The following is a 19,597-nucleotide window of genomic DNA, read 5'->3' on the forward strand; positions in this document are numbered from 1 at the left end:
CAACAGAAAAATGCTTAAAAATGGCTAAAATGCGACCGATCGCTGTGGCTCCCCCTGTGGACCAATGTTTGTTTTTTTCTAATTTTTGGTATGACTAAGTCATGGTATGGTATGCTGTACATAATCACTGAAACTGTCAGTGTGTCATTCTGTCAGTCAGTCATTCTGTCTGTCCCATGTTTTTCCACTCACTGACTTGGTCAATCTATGTGAACCTGCACACAGGCATTGAGGATTGGCATAGGTAGAAGGTGACAAAGCTACCAATGGGTATGGACTAGTTTAATTCATAAGATGATTAGTAATAGTAATAAACTAGAAAAAGAAAATTTGAGCAAAGTCTCAAAAGATGCTGTTGTTGATTGTAACATTGTTGCCTCTAATCATCTCATTCCCATAGTAAGTCGTCACATATCGCTGCTTTATCAGCGGCCTTTCCCGTCTACATATTATGCATCCTTCTGCATCTGCTGTTGACGTTCTGGGACACCACAACCAACGCAGAGACGTCAACAAAAGCACATAGTTAGGTTTAGAAAAAAACACCATGGTTTGGCTCTACATTTATACAGGAAACGAACACCAGGCTCCCGGGTGAAAGTCCTGGGCTTGTGGGACCCATCCACCAGCTGGTCTTTCAAGCGCCTTATCTTACATCCTAACGAGCAGCATTTCAAACTGACGCCATCCAGTGATGTATTATACTGCCACAACCAAGCTGGTCTCACTCCAAAGTTGTCCAAAAACGGCGCTTGGTCAGACACTGATGAAAAAAGCCATCCATCCAAACAGGGGTTTATGGTGTACGTCAGATTGTTTAACCTTTAATCACATGTGTTACTTGTCTCCTCATTATTATAGAAACTCAGAGGAGCAGATATTGTAGGGGGAAGAGATGAAATGTAAAATGACTTGTGAATTATTCAGAATAAAATCTGACTTTGTCTAAACTCAGTGGTACAGAACAAATGTGTTGGCTCCGTGCTCAGCGCCCGAGGCTGCTGCCAAAAGAAAATATCCAACAAAAGTTTGGTCACAGAGCAGGAAGCAGGCAAACAGAAAGCACTGATGGGTGACATTAATGCGCTCATACATGCATGACTCTGTGTGCATGTAAATAACCATCAGTGTGTGTGTTTCAGGGTTCATCTGGGCAGAGATTAAGGAGATGTGGGACGGGGGATTCACAGAGTACATCCATGACTGGTGGAACCTGATGGACTTTGCCATGAACTCTCTCTACCTGGCCACCATATCACTGAAGATCGTGGCCTACGTTAAGGTAAGGTAACTCAAGTTAAGAGCATTTTGCTAAAAGGACACTCAATAAAACAGCTCACAGTAGTTCAGGCTGCACAACTTACCTCAGACAGACTGTCAGACACTGCTCTGGGTCAATAGGATCCCAGTGGTTGTCGCAATTTCAACATTTGTTATGTGAAATATACGCAGGCAAGTCTTTCTTGTTCATTCGTCGTGCTCCTGCTGTGTCAATGCCCTCAGAAAGAAACGTAAAATCAATCTGAGACAAACAAGAATGAATTTGCAATGGCTGCGACCTCCATGCCAAATTTCAGCCTCCTAGGGCAAAACTATGGCTGCCAACCGACCAGCCAACCAACAGAGCGATCTATAGAGCTGCTGGTCTCAGCTGATAATTAACTTCCTCCAAACAAAAGGAGACAGTGTAGTGTTGTGTACTGGAAACCTAACTAACCTTCAAAAAAATGGTAGAAACCTCACTCACATGTACACAAGTGATATGTAAACCAGAGTCCTCTTCAGGTCCATATTTTAAAACCCGCACCCGCCCATACCTGTAAAACTCAGTACCAGAACCGACCTGTCACAGGTCATTATGTCTGAGTCAAAGCTGCACCTGTGATTAAACACACACAGAGTCACTCGCATTCATCTGGGTTCTCTGTACTTGGATTACAAATCCAGCGGAGGAGACGTCTCTTTCACTGGCTGCGCTCGATGCCGGGATGGCAAAAATATGCCCCGCAATCACTGCCAGGTCAGGAAACTTTTTAGCATGCTCCTTCCATCACCATAAAACCTCAAAAGGATCATCCTTGGGTGTCTTGATCTCAATGTAGGCTGCTGCCAAGTTTCATCACTGGAGTCCACGTTGTTGACGAACGTAACGACGGGGTCAAAGGGTCGACTCGTGTCATTGACTTTCAAAATAAAAGGAATTGCAGCTTGTTGATAGAGATTTAGATGTCAAAATATTACTCATATGCTGCTCATCTTTTTCATTTGTTTCATTCTGACCCGCTGCCTGCCCACCTGTAGTTCATTTCTTATACACACATATATATGTACATGTGTATATATATATATATATATATATATATATATATATGGTTGGGGGGTTCGGTGCCTTGCTCAAGGGCACCTCGGCAGTGCCCAGGAGGTGAACTGGCACCTCTCCAGCCACCAGTCCACGCTCCATATTTTGTCCGGACGGGGACTCGAGCAGGCGACCCTCCGGTTCCCAAGTCCCTATGGACTGAGCTACTGCCGCCCCTATATTATCTATATATCTATATATCTATATTATCTATATATATATATATCGCTATATTATCACATCACATCGCATTGCATCATATATCATATTGTATAATATCTTATCGCATCACATCATAACGTATCGTAACGTATCGTATTGCAACATACCGTAGCATATCTTATCATATCTTATATTGCATCGCATCACATTGCATTGTATCACATCGTATCATATCACATCGCATCATATCATAGTGTATCACATGGTATTGTATCGTATGACATCGCATGGTAGCATACCGTAGCACATCGTATCATATTGTATCGTATAATATCATACCGTATCGTATCGTATCGTATCATAGTGTATCACATTGTATCATATCTATATTATCAACCCACATTCCACACTGCTTCCTTCTGGCCACCGGTACAGGACACTCCCCTGGAAAAAAATCTGATTCAACAATAGTTTCATCCCCAAGGCCATCACAGAACTAAACAAAACTCAGAAACGGCAGTGACGTGTAAATGTGTCTGTGTTATACTGTATGTTATGTGTCTGAGAATCCATGTGTGTGTGGCAAATGTATGCTGTATCTGTGGGGTATGTGTATATGTCGGGTTGGCACTCAAGCTGTATGGAAGCATGAAGAAAATTTTCCTAATAGGACAAATAAACTAATCTAATCTAATCACATCACATTGCATTGCATCATATATCATATCGTATCATATCTTATCGCATCACATCGTAACGTATCATATTGCAACGTACCGTAGCATATCTTATATATATCTTATATTGCATCGTATCACACTGCATTGTATCAAATCTATCGTATCAAACCGTATCATATCATATCGTATCGTATCATAGTGTATCACATCGTATCATATTGCATCGTAATTTATCGTATCACATCGCACCGCATCGCATCATATTGTATCGCATCGTATCACATTGCATCACATCGTATCATAACATATCACATCGCATCACATCGTATCATAACGTATCGTATAATATCATATCATAAAGTATCACATCATAACGTATCATAACGTATCGTATCACATCGCATCACATCGTATCACATCGTATCACATCGTATCGTATCTTATCGTATCACATAGCATCATATTGCATTGCATCATATCATAGTGTATCACCTTGTATCGCATCGCATTGTATTTTGTCGTATCACATCGCACCGCATCGTATCGCATTGCATCGTATTGTATTGTAGTGCATCGCATCGTATCATAGATGTCTGATTTTCAAAAAGCGCTCCTCAAATGGCACCGTAATGCACAATTCTGGATCCAGGCCACCACCAGCTATGACCAATTAGCTCCACAGTCATTATGACCCATCGACACAAGATCTGTGGCCCAACCTGAGCACGCAAATCCTGTAATAACCATGTGGCGTTCAAATAATTCAGACAGGCAGCACATTTAAAGTGATCATTTTAAACCATTCATACAGGTGGAACTAAAATAATACATTTAAACATGAAGGTAATTCAGGAAATACAATTTAAACAAATACTTTTGTCTGTTGTCATAATGTTGAGCAGCACATCTCCACAGTTAACCCACAGTGCGATCCACATGTTCTTTATTTGACCCAGAAGATCACACGCTGACGCAGGACTCTGACATGTGACAAACGGAAGGAAAGACCTGAACAACTATTTTTCTGTATGTCATCATCATAAAAATCTTTTAACACCTTGATAAGAATTATAACCACATCATCAAGAATCTGCGTTAGAGAGCCGAACGCTCCGCCACAAAGCAGTGACCTCTGACCTCTGAGGGGCAAATAATTCAACAGTGAGTTTAACTCTGATGAAATCACTTTCGCACTTTCACGGCATCTTTCAGCTTTAATGATACTCATACATACATACAGGATCTGTCTGTTTATTAAGAGCCAATGGTGTTATCACACACACACACACACACACACGCTAACGCCAGACGGCCGGGCCATCTGCAGCAGCTGTGAGTCACTGATGGTGGCGGGTGGCCCTCCTACACAGGTCCCACACACACACATTATACAGTTTTATAAGGGCACATATACATGCAGATATAAGCTGAGCGCATACACACAACTGTATCCTAACATGCACACACACACACACACACACACACACACACACACACACACAGAAGCAGCTGTCGGCACAAGATATTTTACTTTTTGTGTTTTTCTTTCCTCTGTGAAATATTCAGCATCATTTAAAATCCTCTGGAGAATCTCTCGCAAAATTTTTTGCTCTGTCATTGTGTGAGCGTGTGTGTGTGTGTGTGTGTGTGTGTGAGAGAGAGACAGACAGATAGACAGACAGGCAAACAGAGCGAGTGCATCTGAGAGAAGGTGCGAGAGAGTCTATAAATTAATGAGTGTGCATCTGTGTGCATGCTTCTGTTTCCGGCCGTCCTCCCTTCAGTGTGCGTGTGAGTGTGCGCGTGTGTGGACGGCGAATGCTAATAGCGGCAGAGTTAACAAGACAGACGTCCTGTGGAAGTCTAATGGCTGAATTTGGAATGAGGAGGAAGCGAAGCATGAGACAAGCGAGAGGGATGTGGAGGGAGAAGGATGGTGGGAACAGGATGGAAAGACAGAGGCAGATAAAAGTCACAGAAACAGAGAGAATGCTGGGAAAAAAAGGAGGGTGAAAGGCAGTCAGACGACGGAGGGAGAGTCAGAGTCAGAGAAACACAAATGACGGGATAAAACAGGATTAAGAGGAAAGCCGGTAGAAGAAGACGTTCGAGGTCTGAAAGAGAGAAGGAGGAAAAACATGAGTGCTGCTGTCTGGTGAGGTTTAGGTGAGGGTTAGTATCAAAGACTACTTGGATAATGTCGGGGGAACGTCACGGTCACGGTTAGTAATGGTGACTGTTGGTAGGAGACAGAATACGTCAGTGTCAAATGCTTTCTTGACTCAGCCATCCAATCATCCTTCTTCTTAAAGCGCAATACGCAACGACAGTTTCTGAAGTCCGTCAGTCAGATATGGTTCAGTTTGATCAAATAAAGACGTTTTAAGTGCCGACGTTTGTTAGCTGGAGGCAAAACCTGACTCCACCACAGGGCTGTCGCTACATAGGAGTCTTAAAATGTGGTCTTGTTGTGTTATTGGGAGCCAGAATAGAAGGAGTCATGGCTCAAAACCAGCCGCCACTGCCCGTCAACAAAAACAACAATGGTTCAATGTGATAAGACCAAAGGACTGGACGGAGGCCATCATCAAAAATGCTCACATGTGCAGCGCACACTTCATATCAGGTTAGGGGAAAAGTATTTCCTGTTGTAGGGATGAATAACGTTATGTGTATTAAGGGTTATCATGTCCACCTCATCAGAAACTGGGGAGGGATTAAGAGGAATATTGGATTTCTCTGCAACGCTAACTTTTTAACACATTAGCTAACGTTAGCTTCCATAGCAAAACAAACAAGTGTTGTTTGTAAGATTGGCTTCCTGTGACATCATCCATGCACTGAGTGAGAGCATACAGGTCGGCCAGTCTGGTCCTGTTGGTCAGTGTTTACTTATTCAAGTAACACTGGCGGTCCCGGAGAGTGAGGTGCTCTGGATAACCGAACAGTACATTCCAACAGCATTACGAATTTCCAAATGATCCAGTTTGTGCCACAGTCACTCCGGCACTTGGAATGAGTATTTCTGAATGCACCACTCACATCATCTTCCTCCATTGTCTAAAACAAGCCAACAGAACTTGCTAGATAGTGCTAGCTAATGTCTGTGGAGAATTGTTTTGCCTCCAGCTAAGCCCCGCCCACGAAAAATGTCATACTGTCCAAGATGCACCGATGCTTCAGTGGATCTTCATCTTAATCTTCTGACTGACAGCAGTCATAATTTGCATATTCATTAACGGTCCTTATCTGTCCACCTGGCAAAAGTAAATCCAATGTTAGCTCTCTTTTTGCTCTATTTTTGGTCCCCACCAGCTCCTGAGGGAAATTTTTGTCCTCTTTAGTAGCTGAATTCAAAGACAAGTTGAAATGTCACAATGTTGCGTCAAAGTGCGATGAAAAAAATAAAGACTTAAATCAATAAATACTTAAAGCAGGTCACTTAAATATCACTCAAGCAGAAAAAAGATCATGTCTTTGCCATTTTTCCATCGTGTTTTTTTCTTTTCTTTTTTTTTTATCGTTTTATGTTTGACTGGCGCTTTTTACAAGTCCTCCAACCTATGCGACCACGTAGGTTGATTGTTTCTACCTAATACAACCCACAAGAGCGCCTCCTGAACAAGCCATAAACAGGGACAAACTAAATACCTTAACCCAGTTGTGCTGTATACATGTCTAAAGAATGCTCCTATTCAGATTAGACTGATCTAACACCACTCTTTTCTGAACTTCTGAATCATCCTGTAACGTTCACTTAAATAAGTAATATTAATAAACTCTCTATTTTTCTTTTCCTCCCTTCTCCTCTCTTTCCCCCATGTTTCCTCCCTCCAGTATAACTCCTCTCGTCCCAGGGAGGAGTGGGAGATGTGGCACCCCACGCTGATAGCCGAGGCTCTGTTCGCCATCGCCAACATCTTCAGCTCGCTCAGACTCATCTCCCTCTTCACCGCCAACTCTCACCTCGGGCCCCTGCAGATCTCACTGGGGAGGATGCTGCTGGACATCCTCAAGTTCCTCTTCATTTACTGTCTGGTGAGACACAGAGCTGGTGGTGCGGCTCACCCACGCAATATAGGAGCTGCGCCACAGTATCAGACTGAGGACTCAGTTTTGTTTGTGTGTGTAATTAGCGTGCTCTCGATGTTAGTGTTTGCTTTAGACTGAGCTGCAACGAAGCAGATACACGTAGAAAAACTTGCGTCTCACCAGGAAGTAGGTACAAGTCATTTTTTATCATTAATATTTAGAAGAGCAGGCCCACTGTTTGCTAAATTAACAAACAAACCAAAACATCGACATCTGCGTCAGCTATGCTTGTGTCATTGTTTTAAACATAGGTATTCGCTCACATTCTTACAATTGCTGCATCCCTTTCTCATGTATATAGAAATTATGAGAATATATAGCACAATATACAGAGAAAATATAAACACAGTCTGAATAAAAACTGAAATAAAGAAAAACAAAATTACTCCTAACAAATAAAAATGCTAAGAATAGAATTAGCATAACCTATAAATTTGGTTTTGCTTAAGTTCTGTGTCAGTGTATTGGAATCTTTAGCACTTCAAATTATTTCCCAGTTGTATCCATACGTTGTTTTAAATTCTTACCACTATACCTGCAAATGATTGATTTTTTAATATTTTGGAAACCTCACATGTATTATTAATTTACAAAATAAACAACAATGGCCCCAACACTGAGCCATGGGGAACCCTGCAGATGGTCTTTAATACCCCTACCCCTCTAATTCCATATTAGAGTCAGCTGATTTAATACAGGTGAAAAAAGCAATCATTTCTTAAATCAAAATTAAGAATAGGATCTGTAGGTGTTTTTTATATAAATGATAATACTATAGTAGCATATTACACAGTTGAATTATTGCATAAGTTATTGTACAGTTAACTCAGTAAATAAGTGATGATATTAAAATAATATACAATTTAAAATACAATATATAATAAATTAATAATGCAAAAATTAAATATAAGCGTAGTTCATATTTTAAAGGAATGCAGACCTTAAAATCATTCCTATTTTTATGTACATGTTAGCGTTAGCTCAAAGTTTGACTGAAATTTGGTCTTGAGTTTTAGAGCAGCTGAGTTTCAAGGATTTTATTTGTCACATACTCAACATGTAGTACTGTGCTTGACATATAAATAAGAATAAAAGTAAAAATACAGCATTGAAAACAACACAATACGCACAACGGGGAAAATCTATATAACACGACAAGACGAGATGATCTGTGCGAGGACATTTTAACCTGAATGAAAATCAGGAAATGACCAAACTTAGCAGAAGAAATAAATATTTGTGTCAAATGATTAAGAAGATATTTCACGTCAACATCTACTGGGTACATTTCAGTTGGAGTTTAAGATCTATTTTCAGACTGAACAACACTTTGATGATGATGATGAGAGTGAGAGAATCCTTCACCGATGGCAGAAGGACACTACAGGCCGGTTTCATTACATCCAAAACTCATTAACTCCTTCTCAGGGGAACTCCTAACCCACAACACAATCCACATGAGAACCGTTCCGCTCCCTGTAGTCCCAAAATCAATCCCAGTGAGCCTGAGGCGCAGCAGCCACAGCGCTTCATGTTCACTCAGTAGCAGCTTTTATGTAACACCGTAATGCTCGAGTTCCTGTTTGAGGAGAATACTGTTTTTTAAAACGCCCTGGAGGAGCAGAGGGTCGACCCCTGGAACGAAATGTGATGTTGGAACAGAACGGCTTCATTTCAGACTGGAAACAGCTGCTCACATGAAGTTTGATTCCCTTACTTACACTCCATGTTGAAAATGATTGCCGTGCTTAGAGTGATGAAATAACACGTTTCCTGTTTAGGTCCTGCTGGCGTTCGCCAACGGTCTGAACCAGCTGTATTTCTACTATGAGACAAAGGCCTCAGAGGAACCCAACAACTGCAAGGGCATCCGCTGTGAGAGGCAGAACAACGCCTTCTCAACGTGAGTGTAATCCACCATATATCCATGTGTGTGTCTTTAATGAGCTGTGGAGACCAAAATAAAGGTGACTGCACTTATACACAGATATGCACAGTGTGAGTCAAGTAGACATTTGTGAAGACTTCATCACAGATATCAAAGGAAACATGTTTTTTTTTTTGTTTTTTTTACAGCAAATTGTGACAAACTGGGAGTTTACTGGGATAGAAACTATGCAGTCAGCTGATCCATAAAAAGTCTCTAAAATATTTGTTTTTGAACCTCCTGGTCTAAAAAATATATAAAGTGTATAAAATCTAATACGGGAAACCTAAACTGTGATCTGCAGTCAACCAGATTAGCATGGATGTGTTTCTACTTTTTGTTCAGTCTTCAGCCGTGCTAGCTGCCAGAGGTTTCAAGTCCTGAATTAGTCATAACGCGCGCCTCAACAGGTGTAATACCATTTTAACTGCAGAGTAATAATATATAAATTTTACAGAAATCATAAACGCTTCTTAAAATTTGAGTTGATTCGTTAAAACAAGTTTCTTGGAAGTTGTTGCATCTCTGTCTGTGATTTTCAACCCGCACATTTTGCATGCTGGAATTCTCAGACTGGACGCTGTCACATCGGTGCAAGCAAAGTTGAGCTGATGAATTAAGAGTGGATTTGCTGGGAATGTTTGCTGATTCAGGAAATCGAAGGAAGTTAACAGATTTTTGCCCCTTTTTTTTACACTAAAGCTCAGTTCAGATTTGCAACAAGATGAAACTGTCTCGGAGCGTAGCAGAGAAAAGTTGTAGACTTTTGGATACTTTCAGGTAATAATTGGTTTGTTGCTCGGTACATAATTGGAGCGGTTTTAAAGTTGACCAAATCTTCATATTTAAGAGTTTTTAGTTTAATACAGTTGAAGTATGAAAATTGGATTTGTTTCATATGTATTTCCCCACACTTCCACACAGTAAGCAACGTATGGCAGAATAAACAAACAGTATAAGGTGTATAATGAGGCTTGAATTAGATATTAATATTGTAATATTGCGTTTGACGTCGAAATTTTGGCTTTGATGTAATTTACGTGTGGCTTCCAGCGTAGTCTATTATCTGTAATGACGCCTAGAAATTTAATTTCCCATACTCTTTCAATTTCAAGTTTGCTGTTTGGGTCGTCTACATGATTACCAAAAACTATAAATTTGGTTTTACTTAAGTTCAGTGTTGGCGTATTAGAATCATCTCTTAAGCATTTCCAATTCTTTCCCCATTGTATCCATAAGTTGTTTTAAATTCTTACCACTATAAAATAAAGTTGTGTCATCTGCAAATAATTCAATTTTTAGTATTTTGGAAACCTCACATATATTACTAATTTACAAAATAAACAACAATGGCCCCAACATTGAGCCATGGGGAACCCCGCAGATGGTCTTTAATAGTTGTCAAACACAGTTATTTATGTGTACATATTGAAACCTATTCTCCACAAGCAATAATTTCTTCAATCAAAATTTCATGTATATTTTTCTATGTTCAAAATACTGGAAAAAAACGGCCTGTGGTATATTATCAGGTCTGTGGTTTTGGTCGGTTTTGTCTCGTGATGTAAAATAAACTGGGAATATTTCGGGGGGGTTTATTGGTTTGTTCCTGAGATAATAGCTGTGATAGAATCACACAGCAGTGATGCAAACATCCATTTAAATGCAGCCAGGATCGATGGCTGAATATTTCATTACAAACATCACCCTGAGAATCAAATCCTGTCCAAGTACAGTGTGTGTGTCTTGAGGTGCTGTGTCAACCAGATAGCAAACTTTCACTAATACACACACACACACACACACACACACACACACACACACATTCTTATGCTTCGTTGCACCAGATAATGATATGGAAACAATCCTTGGTGTTGAGGAGGCCCGTTCAGCGGACATGAAGAATATTAATGTGATGTTTTTTTTAGCGTGAGACGGCTGAGCTTTAGCTTATTGAAGAGGCCGAGGTTGAATAATGGCTCATACACCAGCTCTGCAACACACACACACACACACACACACACACACACACACACTATCAGGTCCAACGTGTCTTTGCTGAGGGATGCAGAGTGAGAGCCAAGCCGAGTCAGGAGGCTGAATATTGATGAGGCGTGTGGTTTGTTTTAGATAATAGCCGTATTGATTTGCAATCGATTCCATTACAGTAAAGCGCCGGGACCGTTATGGGAGGCTAAGATCACACAGCTAACTTTAAATTGAGTGTGTTTTTATCAAAGGTTCAAGTGTTGCCAGAGGATATGATACAATAGGATAGGATATGATATTATCATGATACTCAGGTCACAATACGATATTATTGCAATACTATGTTAGCTGAGCATTGCGATACAATATTTTGCGATATCCTGCGATTTATTACCTTTTTTTCCAGCAGCAAATTATTTACCTCCGGTGACAGTCATGAAGGTAACTAGCAGTTATACGATATTATCACGATACTAAGGTCACGATATGATATTATTGCGATGTTGTGATATGCTCAGTATTGTGATGAAATATAGTTTTTTCCAACTGCTAATGATTTACACAAAGGTGGAAACTTCATAAGATAACGTTTTCAGTCTGTTCATTATATTTAATCATTTTTATTGCAGCTAAATGTGACACAGAGCAGACAGACTGACCAACACCGTCATAACACCTGTCAGAAATACTGCATACACCTGACAGACTGAACTGTGGGCAGATTTAACGCCTACTGTGAGGCCAGATTAAACGTGTGAGTGAAACACTTAACATGCAGGTATCTCGCTAACTGAATGACAACACTCATGTTAGAGGTGTCGTCTGTTACATTCTCTGTCAGATAATGTCCTGCTCTAGTTTGGAGAACGTGAGACAGCAGTCTCCTGTCCTCTGTCAGATAATGTCCCACTCTAGTTTGGAAAACGTGAGACAGCAGTCTCCTGTCCTCTGTCAGATAATGTGCCGTTATCATCACATATGAATCCACTGACCTTGAAGTCCAGGCGTCACAAGTTAATGCTACCCTTCCTGTTGCACTCAAAGGTTCCTCAGCTTTAAGCCCCACCTCTCTGTAGAGCTTGGGTACGGCTGTGTCGGTGAACAAACGTGGGGGCGGAGTCACATACCTGGGTTCACGTGTTTTTAGCATGTAACAAAAGCCTTTGTTTTCAGCAGCGTTGTATGGACGCAGATCTTTGCTCATGAAGTCGGTGATGGACTGTGTTGGTTTCTTCGCTCTCACAGTTGATGGGAGTTACATCGAGCTAAGTGTGTCCAGTGTTGGTTGTATATTCGGCGGAGCAGGTTTAGCATTAGCTTGGCTGTCAGCAGCTGCGAGTGTGAGGTGAGCCCTCATGCTCGTAGTATTCCCACGCTATTTTACTCTCATATGACTCTGCTTGTAAATCATGTGTGTCATATCCAAGTCCTCCTTTCCTTCTGTGTTAAAAAGTCCAAAATAAATCCAGACATTTGATTCATTGGCACATTTCTGATTTCTTTCTCCGCTGCCTCCATCTTTGTTTTGATGAACTTCCTGCCAAATGCTGCTGACTGAGACCTCTGCTGACCTCACCAGGAAAAAAACTTCAGCACCATCTAGTGGAGCGAAAAAGCAACTGACTTTATTATTGTGGCACCAAAAGTTGGCATCTGTGTATTGATACAACATCACATATCCTGACCTCAGCTCGTGCTGTCTGTGGCTGCTACACACCTTTGCCCAAAGGTTACAGCCCAGAAAGTCCCGAACACCAAATCCACCGCCACGCACTGAGACTGGGTCATCAGTGACGACGCAGAGTATATCTTCAGTGTGAGGGAAACAATATAGGTTTGGTAAAATATTGACAATTCAATCTTGACTTCCTGAAGTCTTTTCACAGCGACCTCCTCGCTGCGACGCTGAAAGAGAACATCCACACTCAGCAAACCTTGACTTGAATAAACAAAGCACTATCATGTTGATCACAGCTGCTGTCAGAGTTTCTCATCTGCACATCGACCCTGACGTGTTGCCGGTGCATCACAGGAGTCTGCTGGAAAGAAATCAGCCTCACGCTGAAGCTAAATGAGCGCGCTGATCGCCACGGCGACGGCTGAGATGATGCATTATGCAAACAGAGCGATCGCGGCCCCGCGGGCACCCCAGCCTGCATCAGCATTCATGAGTTTACAGTACAAGGATTATTTCCTCTGTGTGTGTGTGTGTGTGTGTGTGTGTGTGTGTCGTAATTTGCACACACTTATCAACATTTATGAGTTCTTTTGCGAGATCATTTCCTGTTTCTGCTCAGGTGTCTCTCCCCTCCTCTTCTCACTCATCTGTTCTTCGCACTCACTTATCACCATTAATGTGTTACATTGCTTTACACCAGGCACCAAGTGTGTGTGTGTGTGTGTGTGTGTGTGTGTGTGTGTGTGTCACTCTGTTTGCCTCTACAATACTTCACTCTCTTTTTCTGCCTTCACACAAAAGCTGTAAACACTCCCTCACCGCCGTCTTTCACACTCTGCAAACCTCGGTCTATTTCCTTTCACACACATTGTTCTGTCTCCGTCTCGGGGATTTGCTCACCTTCTCCACGTCTCTCTCCCTCAGCATGGGTGCTACTGGGATTCAGAGACCTTTGCACCCAAATTTAACATATAGAGCTATTACACTAAATAGCCACAGGAACTCGAAGTTCTTTCAGCGCCTGATTGGAGTGTTTCTCTGCTGCCAAGAGCCATGGTGAGACTGGTAACGTGTCATTTCATACAGCAGTCAGAGATGTTATTAGTGTGGCTGCAGTGTTTCCGCATCACAGATGAGAGAGGTTACAGCGAGTGTTTTAATGCCGCTGTGACAGTGAGAGCCGTGGCAGGAGGCGTTATGTTTTCAGGCTGTCCATACATCCATCCTTGTCCTTCTCGTGAATGCAATAGAGTGTGCCAGTAAACCCGGAACTCCTTTAGCGCTTTTAGCACTTCCGGTTCTCTCGTCTAAAAGTCAATACGTTTTTTGAATGGGATTTTGGTAAAATGCCTCAAATAAGGTCTGTGGTTAACAAAAGCTTAAGCAAGTTTCATGTTTTGTTCTACGACATAAAACACGTCAGTAAATACCCTACTTGTGAATTTTGAAGCTTTTACGTGTCGTAAAAAAGGCGGTTGCTAACAAGTTGCTCAATACGACTACAAACCCTGTCGGGGACATTAAACGTCATCACCCCCGAACAGGCGAGAGTGCTGGCAGTCCGCCATTACAGCTTCTTATTTAGCTTAAACAGTCCGATTTCCCCATTATACAATGTTTTTAAAATAAAGCGGCCGAAATCAGTTGAAAGCTTAGTGGCGGTGACGTCAAGAGTCATGCGACCGTGGAGTAGTCATGTAGTCCGTTAAAGCCTAACGTTAGCTTTTTACTTCTGGCGATCGCATTTAAGCTTCAAATGCGGTATGAAAGGTGTTCATATGTGAAGATTATCTCGCTGAACAAAACCTGTAAGTATCATAAACTTGTGTTAGCCACAGAGCTTATTTTCTGACATAATCCAAAACGCAATGCAAAAATCACATTCACTTTCTCTTCCGGGAACCAGCGCGATGCTAAACTTCCGGGTTTTGTCGTCAGCCCTGGCAAACTCTATAGCTCCGTACGGCCTTGAGGAAGTTTTTCAAATTTGGTACAAATGTCCACATGAGCCCTGTTTCCACCAAGCAGTACAGCAAAGTTGTGGATGGTACCAGTGGAACCATTCCATACCGTCCCCATGTTTGGTCCCCCCTCTGTTGGGGTACCTAGCACACAGATCTGGTACTAAACTAGGGTCTAGGTACCATGTCTGAAGGGTTACTGTTGGTTCCAAAGGTACCATACTGAAAGTGTTTGGTGGAGACGGGAAACGATGAACTGACCAGAATTCGGTGATCAAAGGTCAAGGTCACTGTGACCCCACAAACATGGTTTTAGCCATAACTCGGGACTTACTTAGCTAATTATAACAAAATGTCCAATAGGATAGAATTATGGTGGTGACATTTTATATTCAAAAGGTCAAAGGTCAACTTTACTGTGACATCATAATGTTCTACAAACCGGAGAGTTTGTAGACATGCACGACCCGCAGCCCGACCCGTAACCCGGATTTAAAGTAATCATTTTGGGTCATATTGGCTGAATACTGAACAGCATATCGCCACAGTTAAGGTGCCAGTGAGTAAACAAGCAGCTCCATCATCAACCCTCTGTGTTCTTCTCCCATACGAGCGTAAAAGCACTCGTTTTTTACGTTTAATGCTTTTAAACTTTTAATCTATGTAAAGGAACTTTACATGTGTAATAATAGACTTACTTTCTGTCCAGAGCGACGGTCAGCAGTTACGAGCCGTCACGTGTTTTTAGAATCCATCGAGGAGAGAAGTAATCCATCAGGGAAACACTTCAGAAACATTATAAAGTGATAGTTGTACGTTTTATCCACTTATTTCTCAAATACCTAAATAATTATTTACTGTTTTGGAAGCGGCGCTTGTTAGACGGTGGCAGCCATGTTGATTCTGTCGTCCAGTCACAAATTGTGTTATTAGATGGTGAAACGCGTGTAAACAGCTGAACCAATGACCGTTGCGAAATAGCGGAGGCGATCCTCAGAGAGTAAATAATGACCAAGATAGTTATCTGTAGTTTACCGAACTAATGACTGATGTGTTTATCCGACCCGCATGTTATTTTTTCCACCCAGATCCGAACCCGGGAAAAAATGCTTTTTTAAAAACCACCTGCAAATCAGCTGTTTTTGCGGGTACCCGTCGGGTACATTATTTTGAAAAAGTACATGCATGTAGCGAGCAGAAACTGTACATTTCGACCGTCCAAAGCAGACACAGGATATTTTAATGTGTAGGACCACTGACACTGAGTGATGCACTAAATCAGCTGCAAATATTTATTTATGCTCGTTAAAAAACTGAAAATGGAGTCAAAACAACTCAAAAGTGTGTCACAAGAACAGACACTGAAGCCACTGAGTGTGAGGAGAAACTCCTCAGACGGACGTGGCCTGTAAGGACGCAGTGTGAGACAGGTGACAGTGAGCTACTCTGCAGTCGCTCATAATCACAGTAGGCTGAACACTGCTGCCAAGAACACACACAGAAAATCTAACATATTCATGAGCACTATAGGAATGATTTAATTGCATGCTGTCGGGCTGCCAAGTCTAAACACACTTTTGTTTTCTCACACAGAAACACTGCACACACACACACACACACACACACACACACTCTTCCTCTCCCCCTCGTTCTCTCTCGCTGCCTCCCACACAACTGCAGAGCTATAACAGTGAAATGACTGAGTGGCCGTGAGGATCAGCTGGAGCAGTTTATGACTCGGCTTAGTGGAGAGGGAGATGAGAGAGGGGAGAGGAGACGGGGAGAAACAAGGAAAAGAAACAAGGAGATGAAGAGCGAGTAAACAAAGGGGGGAGAGGAGAGGAAAGGGGCCAGGTGAGAAGAGGGCATAGGAAACAAGAAATATAGAGGAAGAAGTGAGTAGAGGAAGGAGGGAAGACGAGGAGACATGAGGAGAGCAAGCGAGCAGAGGAGCAGAGGATAAAAGGAGAGACGAGAGAAAACAAGGAGAGGATTTAGAATGTGGTAAAGAGGAGAGGAAAGTAAACAAGAACATTGCAGGAGAGGACAGGAGATGCAAAACGAAAGGAGAGAAAACAAAGCAAGGGTAGAAGTGAGGGAAGGAGGTGAGAGATGAGGAGAGGAAACCAGAGGAGGATACAAGAGGTGATGGAAGGGGAGAGAAAAGGAAACAAGGAAAGTCGATGACAGGAGGGGAAAGAAAATAAGTAAGGAGAAGGAAAGGGAAGGAAACAAGGTAGGGGGAGAGGAAAGGAAAGGATGTGAAAGACGAGGAAATGAAACAAGTAAAGGGGAGAAAGGCAAGGAAACAAGGAAAGGAAAGGAAAGAAATCAACTGAAGGAGATGAGAGGATAGAACGAGGTGGAGAAGGAGGGAAGGAGACAAGGAGAGGGGATAGTAAACAATAAATGAGTAGAGAAAAGAGGGAAGAAGGGGAATCGAGGAGAGGAAACAAGCAGAGGAGAAAAGGCAGGAGAGGATTTAGGAGGTGATAAAGGGAGAGGAAAGGTGAGGAGAAAAACAGTGGTAGGAGAGAAAACAAGGAACAGGTAGAAGAGAGGAAAGGAGACAAGGAGAGGGCATTGTAAAGGAAATAGAGGAGAAGAGAGGATAAAAGGAAAGGAGATGAGAGATGAGGATACAAGAGGCGATGGAAGGGGAGAGGAAAGGAAACAAGCAAAGGATGGGATAGAAAACAATGGTAGGAGAGAAAAGGAAACAAGGATAGGAGATCAGTGGAGAGAAAAAGAAACAAGGATAGAAGAGGAAAGGCAAGGAAATGAGAGAAGAAAAGAGGAAAGGAAACAAGTAAATGCTAGGAAAGGCAAGGAAACAAGAAGAGGAGAGAAAACTCGGTTGAAGGGACAGGAAAGGAAAGGAAATAAGTAAAGGGAAGAAAAGGAAACAAGGAAAGGAGGAGAAAATGAGAGGATATTAAACAAGGAAATAGAGAGGAAGAGTGGATAAAAGGAAAGACGAGGAGAGATAAGGAGCGGAAACAAGGACAGCATACAAGAGGTGATGAAGGACTGTGGGAAGGAGATAAGAAAAGGAGATGAAAGGAAACAAGGAAAGCTGATGAGAGGAGGGGAAAGGAAATAAGAAATGGGGAGGAAAGGGACTGAAACAAGGTAGGGAGTAGGAAGGAAAGGAGATGAGAGAAGAGGAAAAGAAACAAGTAAAGGACAGTAAAGGGCAAGGAAACAAGGAAAGGTGAGAAATCAGTGGAAGGAGATGAGAGGATAGAACAAGGAGGAGAGTAAAGGGGGAGGGAAGGAGACAAGGACAGGGGATAGTAAACAAGGAGAGTAGAGAAGAAGAGAGGATAAAAGGAAAGGAGACGAGAAATGAGGAGAGGAAACAAGGACAGGATACAAGAGGTGATGGAAGGATTGTGGAAAGGAAACAAGGAGAGGGAATGACAGGAGAGGAAAGGAAAGGGAAGGAAAGGAAACATTCGTAGAAGAGAACAGGAGAGAAAAGGTAAAGGGGAGGAAAGGCAAGGAAACAAGGAAAGGAAAGAGGAGAAATGGGAGGATAGAACAAGAGGGAGAGTAAAAGAGAGGGAAGAAGAAGAGAGGATAAAAGGACAGGAGATGACAGGAGAGGAAATGAAAGGAAACAAGGAAAGGAAAGGAAAGGAAAGGAAAGGGGAGGGGACAAAACGATGGCAGGAGAGAAAAGGAGGGAAAAGGAGAGGAAAGGAGACGAAACAAGGAAGGCAAGGAAATAATAATAGGAGAGAAGGAGATGACAGAAGAGGAAACAAGACGCATCAGAAAAGAGCGACAACATGTTCACTTAAAATATTTACAAAACAAAACAAAGAGGAGGAAGAGGAGGAGGAAGAACAGAGAGCTAAAAATGAGAGGAGGCCAAGAGGAGACGTCAGAGAGGAGGAGGAGGAGGTGAAGAAGGAGAGGAAAGATAAGAGTGTAATTATTTAATGGATCCTAAATTAAATGAAGGTGTGTGTGACGAGGAGGAGGAAGAGGAGGAGGAGGAGGAGGAGGAGGAGAGGGTTTGAATTTCTCCCTCCTCTCATTCTTCTTGCGTCCATCTTTTTTTTTTCTCATTTCATAACGGCGACGCAATATCACGCTCGGTTGCTCCATTCATCGCCTCGCGCTCTCTTCATTTACACACTCGTCACAGGCTCTCACCCTCTCACACACACACACACACACACACACACACACACACTTCACCTGTACATTTACAGGAAATTCACACCATCACTCACACTCTGTATACTGATTGATAGAGTGATCATTCACGCCCACATACCTGACTGCTACACACACACACACACACACACACACACATGAATATTTAATGCAGCACCAGTATAACACCCTGCAGACAAACCTTCTCTCTCCCTCTGGCTGTGATGTGGTGTCGGGGCTCTGCCAATTGTTGCTTCATCAAACATTCAATAAGCTGTGTTGTTACTGTGACTGTCACACAAACAGGGAGGAACACAGGACAGAGGAGGAGGAGGAGGAGGAGGGAGAGATGGAGAGAGAAAGGGGAGGAAGATGGAGGAAGGGACAGAGAGGAGGTCTTGCGTCACAGATTGCGTTTACATGCACAGGCCTTCGTACAGTGAGTCCGTTTCCTTCGTCTGATATTGTCGCGCGTCTAAAAATAAATACGACTTCACGTTGTGTCAGTCACAATTAGTGTTGTTTTGGCGGCCTGTTTTAATTTTAGTTTTAGTCTAGTCTTTGTGTCAAACTGTCATTTTA

The 19,597-nt window shown here is 42.2% G+C and overlaps 1 protein-coding gene across 1 annotated transcript in view; it reads left to right on the top strand.

Moving 5' to 3' along the window:
- The window catches only part of trpc5a (transient receptor potential cation channel, subfamily C, member 5a), a 219,471-nt gene that overhangs the window by 175,720 nt on the left and 24,154 nt on the right, over positions 1-19,597 (top strand). Inside the window, exons 11-13 of the mRNA XM_050066698.1 lie at positions 1,143-1,282; positions 7,039-7,239; positions 9,075-9,196. Of these exons, the coding sequence (XP_049922655.1) occupies positions 1,143-1,282; positions 7,039-7,239; positions 9,075-9,196 (463 nt within the window). The remainder of the gene's footprint in view (positions 1-1,142; positions 1,283-7,038; positions 7,240-9,074; positions 9,197-19,597) is intronic.

The sequence above is a fragment of the Epinephelus moara genome, chromosome 17, assembly GCF_006386435.1.
Source record: "Epinephelus moara isolate mb chromosome 17, YSFRI_EMoa_1.0, whole genome shotgun sequence".
Lineage (NCBI taxonomy): Eukaryota > Metazoa > Chordata > Actinopteri > Perciformes > Serranidae > Epinephelus > Epinephelus moara.